At 51.6% G+C, this 22000-nt stretch overlaps 1 protein-coding gene and 1 long non-coding RNA gene across 7 annotated transcripts in view; one reads left to right on the top strand and one right to left on the bottom strand.

The window, feature by feature from the left end:
* The window catches only part of Ctif (CBP80/20-dependent translation initiation factor), a 266492-nt gene that overhangs the window by 169640 nt on the left and 74852 nt on the right, over positions 1–22000 (top strand). For 4 of the 6 annotated variants that reach the window (NM_201354.2, XM_006525967.4, XM_006525968.4 and 1 more), the window contains 2 exons: positions 6188–6680; positions 7950–8318. In NM_201354.2, the coding sequence (NP_958742.2) occupies positions 6188–6680; positions 7950–8318 (862 nt within the window). The remainder of the gene's footprint in view (positions 1–6187; positions 6681–7949; positions 8319–22000) is intronic. The other 2 variants (XM_006525973.4, XM_030250483.1) reach the window with 1 other exon arrangement.
* Positions 5251–13412, bottom strand: Gm10532 (predicted gene 10532). Its single transcript, NR_045879.1, has 4 exons — positions 13307–13412; positions 9119–9237; positions 8129–8446; positions 5251–7008 (listed from the first exon to the last, which is right to left on the bottom strand). It is a non-coding gene; the product is annotated as a predicted gene 10532 (long non-coding RNA).

Here is a 22000-nt window from a genome sequence, read left to right as displayed (position 1 = left end):
GCCTGGCTGCCCCTACCCTTGGTGCCTAGGCCTTTTCTTCTGTGTGTCTAGCTCTTCTGTACCCCACATTGTCTCAGGATGACCCGCAGCTCCTCTCCCTGTGATTTTGGCCAAAGTCCTCTGGAATAGTGGTTTTAGTGTCTCTGCAGCAGCTTGCCAGCTCCCCTGGGCCTCGAGATCCTGGAACAAACTTGAAACTTGGGCCAGGAAGGCGTAGTGGTCAAGACTGTATATGCAGGGGCCAGACTACTAAGTTCTAAGCCAGGCTCTTCTGGCCACTTGCAAACTAGGACAAGAAACCCTCTCATGCCCTGCTGACCTCACTGCAAAGTGGAGTACGCAATGGTACCTCTCCCTGAGGGTAAGTGGAAGCCATTCCTGGCGAGCTGTACATCGAGTACGATGGCTGGTTTTGCCACTGTGACCCTGCTCCCCCGAAGTATTAAGTTGGCTGTTACCTTTGGAAGCCTTCTGAGCAGGCCTGGCTACAGTGTGTTCAGCCTGCACGCTGCATAGGACAATGTGCTTAGAAGGGCCTGTGGTTGACTGAATGCTAGGCTGTGACTGTCATGATCTCCAAAATTCTTTGCTCTGGACCCCACATGTTACATGCAGGCCTGCCTTCAGTCCTGAGAGTAGACTGAGCCCTTCTCTCTGCTTCCTTGCCTTTGTCTCCTGTCTCTGGTCAGAGCTACTTCTAGCTTCTGTAACTGGTGGACTGATGTCTCTAAGCCCTGATATAGGCATTGAAGTAGCCCACTTGTGATTCACGAAACCCCAGGACATCCAGAGCTGCTGTTTCTTTGGGCAACCACAGAACAGGCTGGTAGGAGTCAGGGTCAGGAGGACAGGCATAGACAGTGACCATGGTAGACATCAGGAGTAGCAGGGCTCTGGGCTGACTTAACTCCTGAAGGGAATGGGGCAATGCTGAAAGATTGCACAGGAACACTGAACACCGTCTGCCACTCACACACAGCCCTCAAAGGATGCTTCACTAAACCTGGTGACAGCCTGAATTAACCTCCAGGTGGAGCCAATTTAAATAAGGGTGACCCGACCACAGTTGGGGACAGGTGTTTTCTCTGGCTACACAGTGCTCAGGGCCAGTAAGACCCTCCACAAGACAAGAACATCTGTTGGCCTGGTAACCCTCAGGTATTCAAGGGTTCATTTCCCACAGTGCCATGTCACACTTCTAAGGAGACTGCCTTCCCTGCAGTAAAGATAAAGAAGAAAGCCACAAAGTATGGGCAAGTCTACAGCACAGTGTCAGGGGAACAGGAGGGTTCCAATGCACAATAGCCTTCATGGGGGAGCAAAGCATCATGGGAGTTCCTGGCCGAGTTTCCCATCATCCTGTAAATGGAAGCTGGAGTGGCTATAGGTTGGCTCTTTGTTTCTGGGCCTCGGGTACCAACACTAGGCAAAGCAGCCCTGTCCTGCAGGGAAATGGCTGGACCCTGAGCCCCTGAGTTTCACCACAGTCGTGCAAGGGACAGGTCCTGTAGAGGTAGGCAGGAATAAAGGGGCCTGTGCTGTAACGAGCAATCATCACTTTTCCTGAAGACAGGAAACACAAGCTCCTGTGTAGCTTCCAAGTCACTCGCCCAGGAATTTTACTTTCAGAATTTTTAAGCAGACCTACAAATTATGTGGTAAAGGGTCCCACATGGAGAGAACTATAAGCCAATGGGCCTTGGACTATCTGTTTGGGAGCTATTATGAAATTAAAGGAAAAAAAGAAAGGGAGAGAGAGAGAGAGAGAGAGAGAGAGAGAGAGAGAGAGAGAGAGAGAGACATTTGTCTCCATTTAGCCTGATGTTAAAACCATTTTTAAAAAACAAAATTCGAAGTTACTCTCTATACACCTACCTCCCAAAATGCAGCTGTGGTGTGTTCTGGGAACATTCTTCCCCCTAGAAGAGTTTTTAGAACAAACCCAAATCTCTGACTTCAGAACCGAAAGAAGACAGAATCAGCTAATTGGATTGTAGGAGCATGCTCTGACCATTTTCGTTCCAAGGCCATTCTTTTTCTTCTAGCAGCAGGTCCATCCAGGGGGCTCACGTGGAATCTTGCTCTTGTCCCCCCAAGCCATCCCTTCACCTGGGAACCAGAGTCAGATCACCCCATGAAAAGGCAAAGCAGTCGACACTCAGCCTTGGACACTTGCCCTTTCTGGCGACTGTGCTGCCAAGTTGGGTGTATGCACAGTGCTCCCCCAAACTGGACCATGTGTACACGCATCTGACAATGGATGCAGCCTTCTTGCTCACCCACTTCTAGTAGACGCGACTCACCCTGACCTAGCCAAACCCAAACCCACAGGTCTCGTGGGGAGCAGCCAGCTGGCCCCTGACAAAGGTATCAATGAAACCTAGCACCAGCAAACACTGAAGAGAGCATGCTGGCTTTGGCCAGCTCACCCAGCTACCACTAATGAATATTTGTGAATGGCCAGAGCAGGGAGCCCTGGGCCACCATGGTTGGGGAACAGGGCCCAAGCCTACGTCTGTCCATGCTACCGATGGCCCTCTGGGTTCCTTGCCAGGCAGAGTACATGGGCCTACTGCGGTTGTTTCCACAAAAGTCTCTGGGAATTCAGCCCCGTACTCCTGGGAAACTGGACCTGCGACGAGGTGAGGGGCAGACGGAAGGTGGCCTTCCTGGTCCCACGATGAATAAGTAGATAAGTCTTTGAAAGCCTCGATGGGCTTATCTATAAAATGAGAAGAAAGGAGGCTGAGGACTCCGCTCAACAATTGGGCACTTGCCTAGCGTGTGTAAGGATTTGAGTTTCATGCCCAGCATCTCTCTCTCTCTCTCTCTCTCTCTCTCTCTCCCTCTCTCTCTCTCTCTCTCTCACACACACACACACACACACACACACACACACACACACACACAAGGAAGGACCCCTAGTCCACCTGCATACACAGAAGACAAGCCCAGCAGTCACTTGTCCTGAGAAGAAGGCAAACTTCATGCCGCATCCTCTAATGCTGCCTGTGCTCCTGCTCAGTTTCCCAAGGCAAAGCTGAGTCACCTCCAAAGCTCTGTATCCCTTTGGACTTCTCTTAGCTGGGGTGACTGTTGCTGCAGTTAAACACCCACGGCCAAAGCAGCTGGGGGAGGAAAGGGTTTATTTGGCTTACATTTGTCATCATTGACGGAAGTCAGGACAGGAACTCAAGCAGGGAAGGAGCCTGGAGGCAGGAGCTGATGCAGAGGCCATGGAGAGATGTTTCTTACTGGCTTGCTCCCCCGATGACTTGCTCAGCCTGCTTCTTATAGAACTCAACTCGGGACCCAGGGATGGAACTACCCACAATGGTCTGGGCCTTCCCCATCAATCACTAATTATGAAGATGCCCTGCAGGTTTGTCTACAAAACCATCTTAAGGAGGCATTTTCTCCATTGAGGCTCCCTCCTTTGGGATGACTCTAGCTTGGGTCAAGTTGACATAAAACTGTCCAGCACAGTTAGGAGAAAGGGATCCAATGGCAGGCAACAGCATCAGAGACAGTGTCTGCTCCAGTTGTTAGAGAACCCACATGAAGACCAGGGCCTCAGTGGGAGAAGACCTACTGTGACTGGATGTCCCAAGGGGGGGTGGTACCAAGTGGGGGGGGGCTTTCCCCTCTCCTCAGAGAAGGAGGGACTGGGAAGAGAGGAGTGATGGGGGGGGGGGCTGTAGTTGGGATGTAAAGTGAATAAACTAATTAAGTAGAAATACTTGCCAGCACATAGTAGGGCTACTTAGCTTCCCTCTAGTCTGTGGATGCCCCTCTTTACTCGTAAGACACCATCACCCAGCAAATATGAGTCTGGGGACAACCACTACAGTCAGCACACTCTCAGCCAGTACCATTCTCTCAGGGTTGGGGGACAGGGATGGGGGGGGATCATATTGGCCATCTCAGGTCACCCCACATCTCCAGGTGAAGAATAGTGAGACCAGGGTGAATTTTTTCTAAAGCCCTTGATGGCCAGCCATGTAGAAATGACGTCCTCCTTCAAGAAGACAGAAGTCTTTTGCCTTTTTTCTTTTCCTACTCAGAGAGGTAGCTGCAGGACAGAGGGAGAAAGAGAGAGAGAGAGAGAGAGAGAGAGAGAGAGAGAGAGAGAGAGAGAGAGAGAGCACGAGCGAGCTAGCTCCCGGGGATGTTGAATGGGAAGTGAGAGTCTCTTCAAGACATGCTGGGAAGAGCTTGTCCTTCAGGGACCTTTCTTTGGTCGTGGCTATGAGGCACCTCAAAATTTTAAATAAGGATAACAAGAGTTGTAAGGGTCAGGCATTATCTGTCGAGAAATTGCCAAGGTTTCCCTCTGGGCTATACATTCATACATGCATATACATGTAAACATATATATAGCCCACATCCAAAGAACAGAGAAAATAGGAGGATGTAAGGCCGGCGAGTTGAAAGTAACTGAAAAATGAAAGGAAGAGCAGAAACATCACAAACATCACAGACACGTGGCCTGGGTCGTGCTCTGTGACCCTAGTGTTTCTAGCCTCCGACCCAGTGCCAGTCAAGGCCTTTGTACGTGCTAGGTAAGAACTTTACTGTGGAACTTGCTGGCCTCCAGGGCCTCCCACAATCTAGGCAAGCACTTACCATTGAGCTATACTCCCGTCTTTTCTCTTGTTTGGCTTTGAGTGTGTGTGTGTGTGTGTGTGTGTGTGTGTGTGTGTGTGTGTGTGTGTATGTGTGTGTGTGTGTGTGTACCTCAGCCTGTGTGTAGGTCAGAGGATAACTTTTGAGAGCTCTTTCTCTCCCTCCACCGTGGAGTCCGTGGATCAGATTCGTATTGCCAGGTCAGCATGGCAGGTACTCTGATCCACTAAACCATCTCACCAGCTTCTGGGATACTCCTAGTTTTGTTTTTGATGTTGATGTAATGTTTGCATTTATTATTTGACAACTTTTAACATGCGTACAATACATCCTTGTTTGGCCTTAGGAAACAAAGGTCTTTGTCTGCAATCCCAGGATAGCCTAGAACTCACTGTGTTATCCAGGCTGGCCTTGGATCCAGGCTGGCCTTGGGCTCCTGCCTCTGCCTCCATTGTACTGAGGTTTCGGGCATGTGCCACCATGCCTGGTCTGATTAACTTTAATGAGAAAGAAATGACGCCTCTGACATAGACCTACATACCTTCACATTTCCAGGAAAAAAAAATAAAGATAATCATCAAAGTGAAGATTGATATTGAACTTATAACAAAGAAGCAAATGTTTGATATAAATCCAATTTGTTTATTAAGGATAATTGCACTTAAGGTTGTGAGAGCGGAGGTAGATCTCAAGGTATGGGTTCATTCTTGAAACTGTAATGGCTTTCTCTTGGTTTCTGCACCACTGTATCTATATTAAGGGGCACGTAGCTATTCTCAACTGCACCTCCAGTGACCCCAGGGTTCAGAAGGCAGCCTGGGAGGGACCGAAACTGGCCATAGTGCTGTGAGTGGTAAGACAATGCCTCATATCCATGCGCCTGCCCCTGCCTTCCAACCATGCAGCAAGACCTTCCCATCTTGGTTCCTGGCACAGAGCGCAGCTCTGCCACTGGCTCTTCTCTGCTTACAAAGCACTGTCCTGAAGCTAAGGAGCAGCGCTCTGCCTAAAGCTGCAGAGGTGTCAGCACAGTGGGGCTCTCCTGAGACCTCACTTCTCAGTTTGCAGATGACCACGGATGCCTCCGCATGGGTGGCATCTTTGTGTATGTACAGACTGCTTCTCGTTATAAGGACCCAAGTAGGCTTGGATTCAGGGGCACACCCTGGCAACATCATATCTTTAAAATCCCAGTTGGCTCCAGAGAGATACATTCTGAAGAATGGAGTGAGGGCTTCAAAACGTGAATGTTATCAGATAATGCTGCTTTCAAGGGACATAGCTGGAGGAGTTGGGCAGAGGCTGGGGGGCTCGTCACATCTTCTGCTGGTCCTTTTAGATGTTTGTTCCGTATTACATACACGGGCACACCGTGTGCCACAGACGAATCGCTGCTTTTTAGAGAAAGTTCAACTTCCATTCTCTCTGATGGCTCATGGGAGGGTCGGGATAACTGTTGAAATGATCCAGACTCTGATATTGTGCTCCAACGTTTGGATGAAGGGACCCTACCAGTTCACTATGTAACCCCTCTTTTCCACCTCTCCATTCTCCTTCGTAGACGGCAGCAAAGACCTCCAGGAGGGAACAAGCCCCAACAGCATGGTGACCATCAGCCAGGCAGTGCCAAACACAACAGGGACCACCAGAAATCTTACCAGGGGGGCTCAGGGCCCCACCCCTCAGGGAGGCCCACACACCATGGCTACAGCCAGAACCGACGCTGGCATCACGGCAACATGAAACATCCACCGGGAGACAAGGGAGAAGCGGGCAGCCACCGCAACGCCAAAGAGACCGTGACCGTTGAGAACCCCAAACTTGAAGACGGCCCAGGGGACACCGGACACAGTGGCCTTGAGCCCCCCTGCAGCCCTGACACTCTGACCCCAGCAGCTTCCGAGAGACCAACCCCTCAGCTGCCAGGGGGGCCGGAGGCTGAGATAAAGCATAAAGACACTGTTCTTCCTGAGCGTCTCAGGGAGCGGCCCAAAATCACCCTGCTCCAGTCTTCCAAAGACAGGCTGAGGCGAAGGCTGAAGGAAAAGGACCGGGTAATTGCCTTTTCTTTGTTCTCTCCCTGAGGACAGCTGAAAGGTCGGCACTTGGGGGGTGGGCTTTGGGTGGAGCCTCGTGGGTCGAGACAGGGGCTCCTCTCTAAAGGGAAGAGAGGCTGGGTGGACACACCACACCAGGTTGTCACCGCCATGGGTAGCCAGCTGTACTTGAAACCCTTCCAACACATACTGTTTCTCCTCTTCTGCCCCACAAGCGGTGTTGGAGACGCCGGGAAATCACTAGATGCCGTGGGGAATGGAGTTGGGTCCTATCGGTCCTGCTCAGGGAGTCTTAACTTTCTCTGAAGAGGTGGTCTAGAGGGGACTAGAAAAGAAAAAGAGCAGTCACTTCTGACCCCACCCTCCCCGGGTCACTCAGTTCTCGAGTGGGAGAGCAGCTGTTTGTGCACCTTAATCCCCCCCCAACATGGTCAGAAGAGGCTCCAGTGTTCTCGCAGTGTCCCCGTGTCACCCCAAGGGGAAAGTGGCTCAGAGAAGGATCCACCTCCCCAGTGTGCACAGCCACAGAGAGCTGGAGACAGAGCCGTACCTCCATAGGAAGCTCCCAAGTTAAGAACAGAGGGCCAGCAAGCTTGGGCCATGGGTCTGTTCTGTTTAGGTGCATACAGTTTAAGATAACCTCATGCCATTTTCTGCCTTTCCACTCTACAGTCTTACCCCAGTTACTGGACACTCTCCTACGAACATAAACAAGTTGGGTTGGGTTTGTTTGGGTTTTTTGTGGGGGGTTGTTAATTTTTCTCACAAGGCACCAGCCATGTGAATAGCACATTGAAAGATCTTAGTGTGCAGTATCTGTATGCGTAGAGACAGGCAGTATGGGATGCTAAGCCAGGGCCAAGTCCACATGGATCCGTTCACCTAAGAACATGGCGGTCCGTGCATTTAGAGCAGACACCTGGTAGCTACACCCAGGCCACCCCAGCACCACTACATGTGTTCTGGATCCTACTCAACCCCAGCTTGGTCTCCCTCACCTCATTTCCTCTTTGACCCAGTTTTCTCTCTATCATCTTCATCTTTTAAAATTCCCACTAAATCATCTCTAAATAAAGGGGTCTGCTGGATACATGAGGGGTAAATGTGTATATGGGAATCCTGGGTAGGGGCTAGAACTGACAATGTCAACCAGCCAGGGCATCAGAGGAGCTAAGGAAAAAGGTCTGTGAAGTGCAGTGTGGCGTGTGGCGTGTGGGAGTGACACTCCCTCACATCCTTCTTTCTGGCTCTCCCTTCTTCCTTCAGGACATCCCGAATCCCACTGAGACTTCAGCTCCACTGAGGTGTGTTTTATGTGTCCCCCATGTCCCCCAGGACGAAGTGGCAGTAGAGACAAGCAGCCCTCAGCCAAGCAAGATGGACAGGCTGATGGAAATCCTTAACAGCATGAGAAATAACAGCAGCGACGTGGATGCCAAGCTCACCTCCTTCATGGAGGAGGCGCAGAACTCCACCAACTCTGAGGAGATGCTGGGGGAGATCGTGCGGACCATCTACCAGAAGGCCGTGTCAGACCGCAGCTTCGCCTTCACGGCCGCCAAGCTCTGCGACAAGATGGCCCTCTTCATGGTCGAGGGGACCAAGTTCCGGAGCCTGCTCCTCAACATGCTCCAGGTAACCGGACACCGACAGCTGCCGCTCCACTCCCCGGCCCCTCCGACTGACGACGAGGGTTATTGCTAGAGAGAGGGCTGCAAGTTCTGGTGGCAGATGAGCTTGTCCCAAGTTGCTTCCTCCCTTGCCTGATTAATTATAGAAAATAAGCAGGCATCGAGGGGTGAGAGATGCGCGGCTGGATTTGGGTGTGTTTGTGTGAGCGCTCCATGGTTACAGAGGACCAATATAATTTTATAGGTGCTTTTTGTTCAACCGCCCTCTCTCTCTCTTTCTATTTTCATGATAAGAGGCTGGCTATTGGCCCTGTGCTTTGACCTCTACGTGTCTGTGCGGTCATGAACTTGCTGTGGACCTGGCTCTCCCCGCTCCTTCTCCCTGGCTCTCTTCCCCCTCCTTCTCCCTGACCTCCTAACTTCCCCCCTTCTCCTTTTCCTTCTCCGCCTCCCTAAGGACAGCCCTCAAAAGCTTGATGTCTCTACCCTTGTAAAGCAAGGATGGCAAAGCCTTGTGAGGCAGGACGACGACAGCCTGTCTGTTTGATGCACTGAAACCCAAAGTAGAAAGAAAGTGTGGCAATCCAAGATTTTCTTGCTGCCTGGTACCTTCCCACCCAATCTGCTTCCCCTCCAGAGAGCTTCCCCTCATTGTCTTACTCATTGTGTGCCAAGGACCAGTGTCTAACCACAGTCCCATTGTAGTGTGTGATGAGTGTGGGCCAGTGCCTAACCACAGTCCCACAGGTGAGTGTGTAATAAGTGTGAGCACACGCGCTCACACTGAGTCCGTTATATAAGTACCTGCTGTGTATGGTAACAGTTGACTGGTGAGCCCAGATCTGGCAACATCGGGGAAGAAATGACAGTGGAGGATGGTGACACGGTGACCGTATCAGGCCCAAAGGCCATCTTTGGAGACTCTGGATGGGAAAACAATATCTTTCCTGTTATTTTATACAACAGAGCCCAATTTAGATACAAATTGTGTCATCAGGCCTACCTGGTAGAGCAGTTCCTTGGAAGTGAGGAAAGAGGGAAGCAGGGGACAGAGTTTAAGGGACCACCAGCAGTCATGGCGAACATGGTGACCATATACCAGATTGTCCTACCAGTGCCACTTCTGAGAGTCCCCTCATAATTACACTCAGAATTATGACAGATGTGCTCAGGGCACTGGTCACCTGGTTCATGGTCTGCAGTGTTGTCCCTAAAAGCAGAGGGGAGATCCCTGCTGGCCCACCTGCCTGTGGCGCACTGGGCCCCGTGCCTGCCGTCTTCTTGTGTGTGCGTCTCGCTGTCTGCAACCTGAGCCTCCCTGGCCAGCCTCGAGCTTCTCGCCAGCTCCAGGCTCTGATCGGGTTGCCATTCCTGGATCGCCCATTGCTCCCCTGGTGATGAATTCCCGCATTACCTGAGGGATTTGCACATAGGCATGTTCCTCGCGGGCCGGAATGTCCTGGGAGAGTGGAGAGGGTGACAAACAGGCAGGAGAGGCCCGTCTGCCGTGCATCACCAGGCACGGGGGAGTCAAGGGCAGGACTGGCCTCAGACTCAGTTTGGTGATTTTTTTTTTTCTTGGAGAAGGGTCAGAAACAGAGTACAGGAGTACAAGCTCTAGACCGTGGCTGCCAGCCGCCAGCAATCCGTTCAACCCCACAGCAGACAGGCACACAGGCCTGTGGCACCCAGGAAATGAGAACTGTCTGCAGAGACTACCCCAAGATGGGTTATTTCATCAAGAACTCATGGCAAGAACCCAATGGCAATTTCAATTAGTGAAGTCCTACTGTGCGCCCTAACTAGCATGCCCATGTGAAGGGAGCATTACTGGGACACAGTTGTGGGGGGGGGGGGGTAGTAAGGGAGGCCTGGGGTGAGCGAACACTGAACTGAATGCTGGAGAGGCAGAGGCTAGACCTGGTCCAGGTATCAGCAGTCAGGGCCTTGCGAATGGGCTCCCAGTGCCCACACACACACACACCACACACACACACCACACACACACATACACACACACATACACACACACACACACACATACACACACACACACACATACACACACACACCGTGAGATGCTCCTCTTCTTACTGCTCCAAGGCCTGGCCCTGAATGAAGGAGTCTTAGGTTCTCCTGTCCTTGCAAACCACCCTCCCTTACGCTGTCACTCAGAGAATGTGAGTGACTTTATGACCAGCCCCAGAGGCCAGCTTGTCCCAGGGATACTCACATCCTGCCCCCTGCTCCCCTCCACCACCACTGACCCTCTGGCTGCACTCTAGTGGATAAACCCCTACATCTTACTTAGAAGTCACTTCTACCCAACGCTCAGCCCATTGCCAGGGGCCACTCAAACTCAGACACCACTCCCCTGGGAGATTGGCCAGAGCCTCTCACTCTCTGTTTCTGCAGCATTCTGTCCTTCTCTGCCACAGCACCTGTCTCTCTGTCATGTGACTAGCACTGACCGGGTGTCCAAGGACACCAAGCAGCACCTTTGAAGCCAAGGGTTTAAACGTATACAGCAAAGACAGGAACTTCATCTACTAACCTACAGTGACAAAGGAATGCGTGTTACCATCATCCTGCTTCCCCGGGCTCTGACAGGCAGGCACCGCCTCTGCTGTGTGCAAATCTGTGTCTGGCTGTCTGCTCAGTACCAGTACTGACAGGTCACAGTCATGGAGCAATGGCGATTGCAAGAGGAGGGAACCAGAAACATCCCTCTCTTTTCTCCCAGTCAAGAACAGAGGCCCAGGTGGCAAACAAGACTCACATTGTAAGCTCCAAAGGTGCACCCTCCTGGTGACCATACTAGTGGGGAAAGGCCTGTGCCTAACTGGACGATTTGTGGTTCCTCTATAGGCCATCCCCATCACCCACTTCCTGTGAGCCAAGGCGGGAGCCCTCCGAAGGGTAGAACCAGAGGCTTTGCCTTGATACTTGAGCCTCTGGTAAGATCGTCTAAAGCCCTTTAGGCTCATAGAGGAATATCTTAGCCGTGCTGGGTGAGGTGCCCAAGTACCCATGGATCCCTGATCACGTGGCTGAGAGGAAGCTTGCTTATCTACTTGAGCCTCTTCAGGCTCTTCCATTCCTCCCTGCAACCAAGGAGAGCAGGCCTTTCTGAGAAAGTGGCCTTTCATGGTCACTTGCCACCCAAGCAGGGAAGTCTAAATGGAGGAGCAACAGACCTGGGGATCCACGTTCCCTCTTCACACCTCTAAGGAAGTCTGTCTTCACCACCCCCAGAACCCCCTCCCTCCCTTCTTTCTCCCTGAAGTTCCTGGTCTCCACCGGCTCAGTCCCACTTGACCCTGGGTCCCCAGCCAGCCCCATGTTCAGCCTGGCAAGCTCTGAGCCAGTCATCCTGGTGTCTGATATGGCTGCCATACAGGCTCTGAGGCCCAGCTTAGTGGCATGGATTGCAGAGGAACCAGGTGTGAAGTGCCTGGTACACACCCCTCCCGGCAGCTGTCTCTGGATATGGTCCTCCCTGGCTGAGTGCTCTTGCGACACGGGCTATGGAGCCCTCGATGAGTCTGGAGACATGGCAGGGAGAGGGGCAACCTTTGATGTGGTGAATACTTGGCAATGGAAGTCCAAGACTCCTGCCAAGTTGAGCTTCAGCACCCACAAAGTGGAAAATGGGGTGTGGAAGATTGTCATAGGTCCTCCCCATATAGACTCTCTCTTGCGCCATGTCAATAAACCAGGGAACACTGATTCCCTCATGAGTTCCATAGGCCTCAGTGGATGCCCATCACCAATTCCACAGTTTAGCATGTCAGTTTCTACATCTGAACTGGCTCTAGTCTTTATCTTAGATATGGGCCCTTTCTTAGTGTGCTCATATGTGCTCAAAATCCTATTTAAGTGACTATTCCTTAAATGTCTATTATATGCCTATAGTTGTCATTAGTATCCTGTATTCCTACCAAACTTATAGCGGTGCTGCCAGGCTGGTCTGAGCCACCCTTTCCGGAGAGGCATTGGATAGTTTATACGGGAAGGGTCACTTTAATGTCTGGGCAAGCAAGGCGACAGACTCTTGGCAGTATGGCTCTCCAGCCTGAGAATGCTACACTTCAGACCTCTCTGTTGTGGAGAACAGAGACCCTCAGCCGTTGTCTTTGGGGATCACATGGAGAGCTATGGCTTTGCCCTGGGGTCCTCCTCAGGTCTGGGCATAGACCTGGACATTGTGTCGTAAAGAACTCATTTGGGCCATGTGAAGTGAACATCACTGTCAGGACGAAGGCCCAGAGACAACAGGAACACCTCACCCTTGTCTTTTACCAACTGGCCCCTCACACCAGGAACCAGCTAAAACTCATTTCTCAGGTGCTAGGCCCTTTGCTAATCGATGTGGAGGACTCAAACTGAGCTGGTGGAAAAACAGGAGAGGGAAACCTTAGCTGTTGGTAGAGTGCTTTCACCTCCAAACTCGTTTTCCCTTCTGTGAGGAGCTGGGCTCGGCCCATGTTCCTCACCATCCTCCACCCTGGAAAGAGGAGAGACCCTCTTCTCCTCTCCCACGGGATTTCTCTGTCCCTGCTCTGTCTAAACCTTCTGTTTCCTTCTTCTTGGCCCCTGCCATTTGTCCGCATGGTCATTATGTGTTTTAGGTGAAGGGTCTCCCTTTCAGCCCCAGTGCTGACTGGGCCACCCAGGAGAACTGGCGACAACCACCTCTGTGGCTCTGCCCTGCCCGTGAGGCTCCCAGATCCTTCATGGGCCGAACTAGCCAGTTCTGCGCATTGTTTCCTTCTTTAGAGACTGCCGGCTACCCCAGACCCAAGCAACCAGAAAAGTTCCCTTGATGCTCAACAGGGAATTGCAGTTCAGTTCCAGGGGAGAGTAAGGGCTCCAGTTTCATGGGGAAGGAAGAATGAGTGTGCCTCTTTTTATGGGACCTTAGGAATGACAGGAATCAAAGGCTTGAGCCCCCTCCACCCAGAACTGCCTGGTCACCGCCCTCTGCCTTACCCTTGAGCTTAGAGAGGGCTCTTTTGCCCAGATCTGCTTGGGTAGTACAAGTTCAAGCCCTCGTCTGTTGAAATGTGTGTGCCCTGTTTAGCCGAGAGGTGTCTGCATCTGAGCTATGCAGAGAGAAGTATTATTAGAGCAAGCATCAGTGTGCCTGTAACTGAACCCAGCTCTCCCTAGCAACTGTTGCTAACAACACATCTAACAGAAGGATGTGATACCTTTTTTTTTTTTTTTTTTTTTTTTTTTGAAGAGGGAGGGGGGAAAATCTCTTCATCTAACCAAGTCATAAACACAGCCGGGTTGTTGTGCAAAGGCAACTGGAAATCAAAGTTTGGCACTTGGCCAGATTTCAAAATAAATTGTTGTCCACTGGTACCCTCTAGAATGTGGTATCTCAAAGGGGCCGGTCTCAGCCTTGAGAATGGGCGTTCGGAGTGTCTGGCCAGATCACTGTTACAGCGTTGTGTTTGGGCCTTTGATACCGAGAGACTCAGTTGGACGGTAATTCTATGGGGTGTCTGGGAATGCCTTTAGCTCTATAAGGATTGCTCAGATCCTCTGATCTGGCTAACCTTATCAGGAAATCAAAGTCTTGCCTTAAGCCCCAAAGATTATGTATTCCCTATCACATCCCTTAGAAATACATGGAAGCCTGCTTTCTTTCAGTCCACACCTCTGTCCTGAGCCCAAGTCCTAGGCTTAGGTGGAAAGAACCCAGGCTGTTCCTTTAACTGATTGTAAGAGAAAGCTCTCCTGCCCTCTGGCTCTCTTGGTTTCTGAAAAATCTAAAACCATTCCCTGTATCTTAAATCCAGCATTCGCAAGCCTCATATTCTACAGAAGAAAGGGCAGGGCTGGCCGTGGCTCTGGAGTGGAGCAGTTCTGATCTGTAGACTTCTCAAGGACAAGGGCGCTGGCTGTTACCCTTCTCAGGCTCCTGGCACCGTGACTGGTACACAGCAGATGCTCAGAAAATGCCTCACTGCCCTGGAAAGTGGTAGAGCATTGAGTTTGGGACCCCAGTGCTTTGCGGGACAGAAGCCCATTCCTGTGTGTGATTCTTAGATGGGTTCCCCATATCGAAAGAGAGAGAAAGACAGAGAAAGTAGTTTAGCAAAAGCCACAGCTCTAACTGTCTGGACTCCTAGCTCCCATCCCATTACCCAAATAGGACAAAGATTGGGAGCTTAGAAATAGCCATTCTATGAAGCCATCTATGGGGACTGTAAAGAACACCCCGGGGAAGGGCATGATTGCCTCTGCCCCTCAGACTTTGGTAGGACAGAGCTGCCTAAAAGAACACTCCTTTGTACCCCAGTCCATGTCACCTCCTTACACTCTGTCCCTCTGCCTCCCTCCCTGCTTGCTGCCACACCTTCCATGGAGCCCATGTGCATTGCAAGCATGTAAACCAATATTAGTGCTGGCTTGGCTGGGCATGCCCAGGAGAGAAGTGCATTGTTCTGAATTCTCCAGAGCTGGAGCAGGAGCCTTGGACTATCAACACACACACACACACACACACACACACACACACACACATTCGCCTTCAAGGCTGCTGGAGCCAGCAGGGACAGGACACAGGGCTAGCCGGCAGTGCCAGCCATTCTCCACAGGCAAACCACAGAGGGTGATTTCCCCAGGCCCAAGAGTGTCTCATTTTCTCAAAAGTCACCGGCCTCTGAGAACCCTCAGGAGTAGGCTGTGTCCATGCTGAAAGCCAAGCATAGGGAAAGCAATGCAGAGCTGGTACACTCACTGGCAGCAAGCTTGCTTCATGTATCCCAAGAGACCGGTGGTCACAGGAACTTGGACCTTTGCAGAGTCTGTGGCAGGCTGGGTCCCTGCCTGAGGGAGCTGATGTCTGTCTCCATACCCAGCCCTTAGCCATGCTGGAGCCAGAGTAGGTCAGAACCATATACCTTGCTTCAAGTGTCTTGTCTGTCCTTTCGAGGGAGTGAGTAGATTTTATTTGCTTTTTTCCAATGGTATATGTCTCCTTCCAACCTTATTGAGCACCTGCTGTGTACCACATCCTCTGGTAGGCCAGGTGTATGTATCAGTTCATTACAGACTCTCTGGTCCCCTTATCACTGTTGAAACCAGACATAGGTCCCAGCCAGGTCTCGGGTACTCATTCAAGGAAAGAGATCAGTATTTAGGCCAGATCTCTCTGGCTGTTCAGTTGTGGGAGTGGAATAAGGACAAGGTGACTTCTTGAAGCACTGAGTCCGAGGCTGTGGACCTCTGCAGCACTGAGTGGGGCAGAGCAAGTGATGATCTGAGCATTAAAACATGGCTTGGACGCCTGGCTCACCGACACGTGCCGATAGTCCCAGCGCTTGGGAGATGGAAGGAGGACTGTGAGTCTGAGAATGGCCTGGGTTATGTAATAAAGTTCAAGCCAGCCTGGACAATAGGGCAGCACACTGTCTCAAACCAAGCAAAACTAGGCCACCTGGAACAAATAGCTACCCTTTGAGTCCCAGGTCTCTAGGCAGGAGGACTTCTACTGTGGAGCCAGAACTAAGACCCTAGGGCCTTAACCTAGTGGTATGGATTCCTGCTGCCGCCTTTGCTGAACCTGAGTGCTCAGCCTCATCTTGGTACCTGGTTTCTGCCCTGGGAAAGCCCCTCTAAGCTATGGTAGAGACTGAATGAGTGAATGTACCCACAGCCCTCAACTCAAATCCAGGCCACAGCGGTGGCTGCCCCATGGGTACAGAGGAGAACAGGAGGCCCGACTCTCTCCAAACAGAGGCCACACCGGGCTTGTGACTCACCTCTCACTTCCATGCAGATTCAGTATGGGGTAAGACAGGTGGTAGGAGCTTAGAAAACAAGGATCTCAGGAGAGGCCTGAGGACTTGATAGCTTTTTCCTTTCCAGCCACCCAGGTCTCCAGGTCAGAGACCCCGCCCCCAAACTTCACCTGGGTCAAACCCTTTCTGTTCTGTTTTGTTTGTGTTTGGCCCCGGGGTTTCACTGTGTAGCCCCATCTGGCCTTGATCGGGCAATCCCACCCCCCTTCTACGATTAGATTTGTTTAAGCTCTTCCTTATCTCAGGCTTGTGTCTTTGGGACAAAGAGTTATGAATGTCCTGCCTCCAATCAGTGTAGTAGTTAGTCTGCCGTTACAGTAGGACAAAGCAGCCTTGGGTAGACAAAATAGATGGCAGTCAGGTGCCTGCCGCTGAAGAGGAGCACATGGTGTTCTGTTTTTCGAGTCACTGGGCCCAGGGAGCTTTCCCTGGTCAGGCACTATTTCATCAAGACCCATGTCCCTGGCCGTGCCATCTCCTCTTCCTTGCACATCCTCACCTCCCACCCCGGCTCTGTTTTCCCTGCTAAATCCCCTGAGAGAACTTGGCGAGAAGCATCCCTGTCTGAGGCTGCCAGGCAGGTCCCGCAGATAAGTGGGTTATCGGAGAAGGTGGCTCGGGTGTCCCAGGCCCCAGAGGGTCACCCCTGGCTGGCTGGCAGTTCACCCCCAGCACCTCCTCCCACTGCTGCTCCCTCACCCAGCCAGGCAGGCAGGAGACAGCAGATCCCTTCCCACCATCTGCCCCAGGCAGCCGCTGGGAATCCGAGCTATGCTAAGCCACTCCAGATCAGCGCATCTCAGCCCTGCCTGGGCACCGCCGCCCCAGACAGGGCGCCTCTACCTGCTGCGCCACCACTGGAAAGCTGGCACCGACTGCCCAGTGGAAAAAATCCCCCTGCGGGTTATGTAACTGCTCCCCAGCCTGGCCCTGGCTACCCACCAAGGCTGGCCACCCTTAACCAACCACCACAGAGGGGGAGTCATGTCTTGAAGGGAAGGGTCTCTCTTTCAAAAAAGGAAGCAAATAGTTCTGTTATTGTGAGACCCTCCTCTGGGTCCCACCGGGTCCTTAGAGACTGAAAGAACTTGAAAAGTTAAGGGTACAGCTGAGCCCTAAGCAAGAACTCTGGTCAAGGAACCAAGCAGACCAAAGCCAACAGGAAGGAGGACACGGTTTTGGAGAGGAGAGAAAAAGAGACCCCTGTATTGTTACTTTGTTCAACATTTTGTAAAGTTACCATCACAGACAGCATCAACCACTTGAACCACTTGTAAGGCACCACCTCAGCAGCAGCAAGGACACCCACAGTGCCAAGCAACCTCCCCGTCACCCCAAACCTAAGCACTGGTCTCACTAAACAGTAGCTCCACATCCCCCGGCCACCACCCCAATCCCTCCAAGGGTTCCCTACTCTGAATCACACATACGTACACATGTGCGCATGCGCGAGCACACACACACACAGACACACACACAGACGGAATCATGCATACCACATTTCTCTTCTGAGTCTACTTCACATAGCACAGTGGCTTTAAACTTCATCTGTGTGATAGCACGTGTCGGGTTTCCTCTTTGTAAAGGCTAATATGCTGTTGTATGTACATACCTTATTTTGCTCCTCCATCATTGGGCACTTAGGGTGTTTCTATCTTTTGGCTTTTATGATCAGTATTGCTAGAGGCATGGATGTGCGAGGACCAGAACTCCTGATTTGATTCTTGCAGATATCTATCTAGAGGAAGAGCCGTTGGATCATAGGGAAATTTTATGTTTATCTTTTTTAAGAACTGCCGGATGGTTTCCTGTACATTTTTAATGGAGGAAATGTAGTGAATCGAGATACAACAAAATTGCGTGAGGGAGAGAGAGGGTACCACCTCACCCGAAATCAAGCTGAGGACAGAAAGGAGTCTGTAAGGTGATCCAAGCAGGGAATGGAGAGGCAAGGGCGGCTAAATTAGGACCTAGGAGATGATATGGGCTCTTGAGCTATAGAGTTCCAGAATTCATTTTAAAATCACAGACCAGTAGATACCTGAAGCTTCTATATAGATTACCCAGTTCAACTCACTCATAGAGATGAGAGACCAGCGGCCCAGGGAATTAATGGAGATGTGGTGGTTATAAAATACTGTACTTTTAGGCAGCTTACATTAATGATCTTGGTGTGTTGTGTTTGTTTGAAAAAAAATAACTTGTTTTACATTTAGAGAAAGTGTGTGTGTGTGTGTGTGTGTGTGTGTTGTATCTGTGCATGCCATAGTATTATTGTGAAGGTCAGAGAATAACTTTCAGTGGTTAGTTCTCTGCTTCTACTGTGTGGGTCCTGGGGATTATCAGGTTTGGCAGCAATCACCTTTATCCACTGTGCCATCTTGCCAGTCCCGATCCAAGAGTTCGGAGGGGCTACGGAGTTGACTGTGAAGGAAGCATGCAAAGATTGCCACTCACCCTGCCAACATCTAGACTCCGTATAGACTTTACTCCCAAGCCCCTTGTGGGTACACTGCCGGGACCTGGCATGTAGCTTCACTCCCAGAAGCTATAAGCTGTGTAGACAGCCAGCCAGCACAGGAAATGTAAGTCAGTTTCCTGCCCCTCAGCAAGAGCCCCAGTGGACCCTGCGAGTTTCTGAAAGGATAGACTAGTTATCTGAAAATCTGCGAAGCTTCCAATAGGCAGACTTCCCCAGCCAAGGGCATCTAACCTGTGCTCTTGAGTAGACTTCAAGCCCTCTGGCCACCTGTGAGAGGTGACCAAGAAGAGACTCTATCCCTCCAGCTACAGCCCGAATCAGGAAGTGAGTGGACAGGCGTGGATGGAGAAGAGAGGGAAATCAGAAGGACAGACAGACAGGGAACAGGAATGCCACACAGGAGGGAATTCTGCGTGGGTCTCCAACTCAGTGCTACAAGAGTATCTGTGCTCACCTGTTCCCAGACAGCCAGGTCTGTCCCCTAGATAAATGGAGGCCCCTTTACACAAAAGCCAGCCCAGCTCCCCCAAAGAAGGCTACCAAGAGGTCAGGGGCGTAGTGGGCACCAAAACATTGGCATGTATCATCTCTGCCTCCATGGCTCCCACCTAGATAGCACTAGATGAGCAATCCTGTAATGTTTCCTTCAATATGGACTCACCTCTGTCCTGGGGAGAAGGTAGTATGCCACCAAGAAGCAGGCCTATGGGCACATGAACCTGTTGTGTCAACTAAGCCCTAGGAAACCAAGATCAAGATACAGGCTCTTGCACAACTCTGGGTCCCCATCCCTTGCTGCCCAACACCTAGCCCTTAGCTTTAAACCCCTTCGCAGTGGACCAGAACTGGGTTAGGAGTTCAGAGCCTTTAGAAACAGGCCAGTGCTTTACTAGCCACTCCCTGACCCTGATTCTAGCTGGTCTCCAGGGAAAGGACAAGTGTCCCCATTAGACAGGGAGCCACATACAGGGAGTGAGTATCATTTGACCCTCTGTGTGTCCTCTGAGTCCCCAGACAAGCCCCAAATAAGAGAGAGAGAGAGAGAGCGATGCTTCAAACCAGTTTGAAACATCGGGACAGACCTGCTCATGGAAAACAGTGCCCTTATGGGATGGCCACCCTTGTCACCCAAATATCCACTATCTTGACAAGGCCCTGTAGGAAACAGGTAGATTTCAGAGGGTCTGTGCACTTACCTGTGAAGAAAGGGCCTGCAAGCTACCGTACCACAATACCATGTTCTCATCAGCTAAGCGAGGCTAGCACCATAAGAATATGTGGCTTGGCTGGTATTTGGAGATGACCCTGCTCCAGCATAAGTTCCTAGACACTCATAGAATATGTATATTGAGTAATTCCAGGTTCGTTGGCACCTTGCGCGCAGAATTCTTACCTCTGTGGGTTCTGCTAGAACATCAGTTACCTTGTTACTCTAGGTGTTCAAAAAACAAGGTAGCCAGGCATGTCCTCGCAGAATTTAGAAGGCTGAGACAGGGAGGTTGATGGACTTGAGGCTAGCCTGGGCTAACGTAGTAAGACCTTGCCTCAAAACAAAACCAGTCTGATTGGAATAAGATCTCTAAAGTGGGCTTAGAAGCAGAGTCCTTTGAAGTCAGCCTTCTGGGCCATAGACACTTCCCTCCCAGTGACCTATACTTACAACCTGTAGAAATGGCCGGAGCAGCCAGATGCTGGCCACCTTCCCCTGACCCCAGTGTGATTCCATCAGAACCTGCAATCCCCTAACCATCCACTTAACTCTTCAATCAGCTGAAATTGTGATGCTTGTCTCACAGCCTGCTCCCTGTCCCAACCACTGCAGGGAAAAATCCACTCAACATGGCTGTGTTCTCTGGAGACCCACCCCTCCAGAAAGGATTTCTGAAAATTCTCTAGCACGTCTTCCTGTCTCCCTGGAGGAGAGGCCCATGCTTTCATGGCCCCGGATAAGAAAACCTGATACCCACACACCAGCCCAGGGCCACATGCACACAGAGATTTGGGGATGATACAGCCTCAAAGAAAGCTCTTAGAAGGGCTAAGTGCAGAGGCTCGGCTGGAGTCCTGAGCTCTGTACTGTTAAACTGCATTGAGGGGAGGGAGGAACTGGCTATTCTCTACCAGCTGCGCCAAGCACTCAGTGTAGATGCACCAGAGGAGAAACAGATCTACAAGTGGGCGGGGGGGGGGGCGGAGAGCCAGGGGGAGTGGGGGCTTCCTGGAGGAGGTGGCCCCAAAGGGAGATAGGAGGCTACAGTCAATGCTAAGGCTGGCATAAGGAGTAGTCTGTTGGGGATGGGAGAGGGCCAGTGGGGAGGTGTGTCCAGCCTTGGGGGGTGAGGGGGGACGCTGTCCAGCCAGGCCATGACCCTGCTGGCGCCAGCTTCCCACGAGATTTCAGGCCAAGGCTGCATTTTAATCCAAAACTCAGACTTCTACCTCAGGAGTTGTGAGCTTCCTGCCAGCTTCAGGCCTGAGCAGTATCAGGGGGTAGGCAGCGCAGACTGCTCATCTAGAACCCAGGCCAGACTTAGGGGAGGGGTCCAAATCCCAGGGTTTCACCTAGCAGGTGGCATTAGGAGCCTAGCATCCCCCTGGGTCCGGGGGGAGCCCCTCCCCACCCCCAGATCGTAGTTTCTGAGTTCCCTAGAGGAATCCTGAGGAGACTGGATGTCTGGAGCCAGTCTTGCCTCGCCGCCACTGCCAGCCTGTGTACCTGTGACAAAAATGGAAGCCTGGGTAAGTTCTGTCCATGAGTAGCAGGCTCTTGGATGACCGCTCACCACCCACTAGTGCCTGGAACTTGTGAAAGTCAGATGGAAGGCAGGGGCAGGGACAGCCTCAGACAGTCTAGGGATGGAAGGTAAGATAAACTTCCTTGGGGTGCACTTGACAGACTAACAGGAGCAGGGTTTAGGGTTCAGCACTGAAGGAAGCAGCATGAACTGCAGAAGGTGACATTCTGACTGCAGAAGGTGACATTCTGAGCAAGGCTTACCTTGCTGAAGTAGAATAGTCTCAGCCAATCGTTTTACCCTTCCAGGGGCTTCTTCACCCATATAAAATGAGGAGGTTAGAGATGGTTTCAAAGGTCCCTTCCTGCTTATTCCAAAGCCTTCACACTACGGGGCCGGTGGAGACAAGGCTTCATCCCTAATGTCCCCAGCTGGGCAGGTCTGCAGCCCTGGCTGGCTCTCTGACCATTCATTTTCCCACATACCCACCTTGGCTGACCTGCTTTGGCCACACTTCCTTTGGAGGCAGCCCTGAGTAAACAGAACAGCCTGCAGGGGGCGCCAGCACGCAAGACGGGCCTCACCTGCCTACAGTAATCTCCCCAAACCCCCAACCCCCCCCCCCCCCGCATTTGGCACCCTGGGTTTAAAC

Source organism: Mus musculus, chromosome 18 (assembly GCF_000001635.26).
Source record: "Mus musculus strain C57BL/6J chromosome 18, GRCm38.p6 C57BL/6J".
NCBI classification, from domain to species: Eukaryota; Metazoa; Chordata; class Mammalia; order Rodentia; family Muridae; genus Mus; species Mus musculus.
The sequence above is the reverse complement of the archived record's forward strand: the minus strand, read 5'-3'. Positions and strand labels throughout refer to the sequence as shown.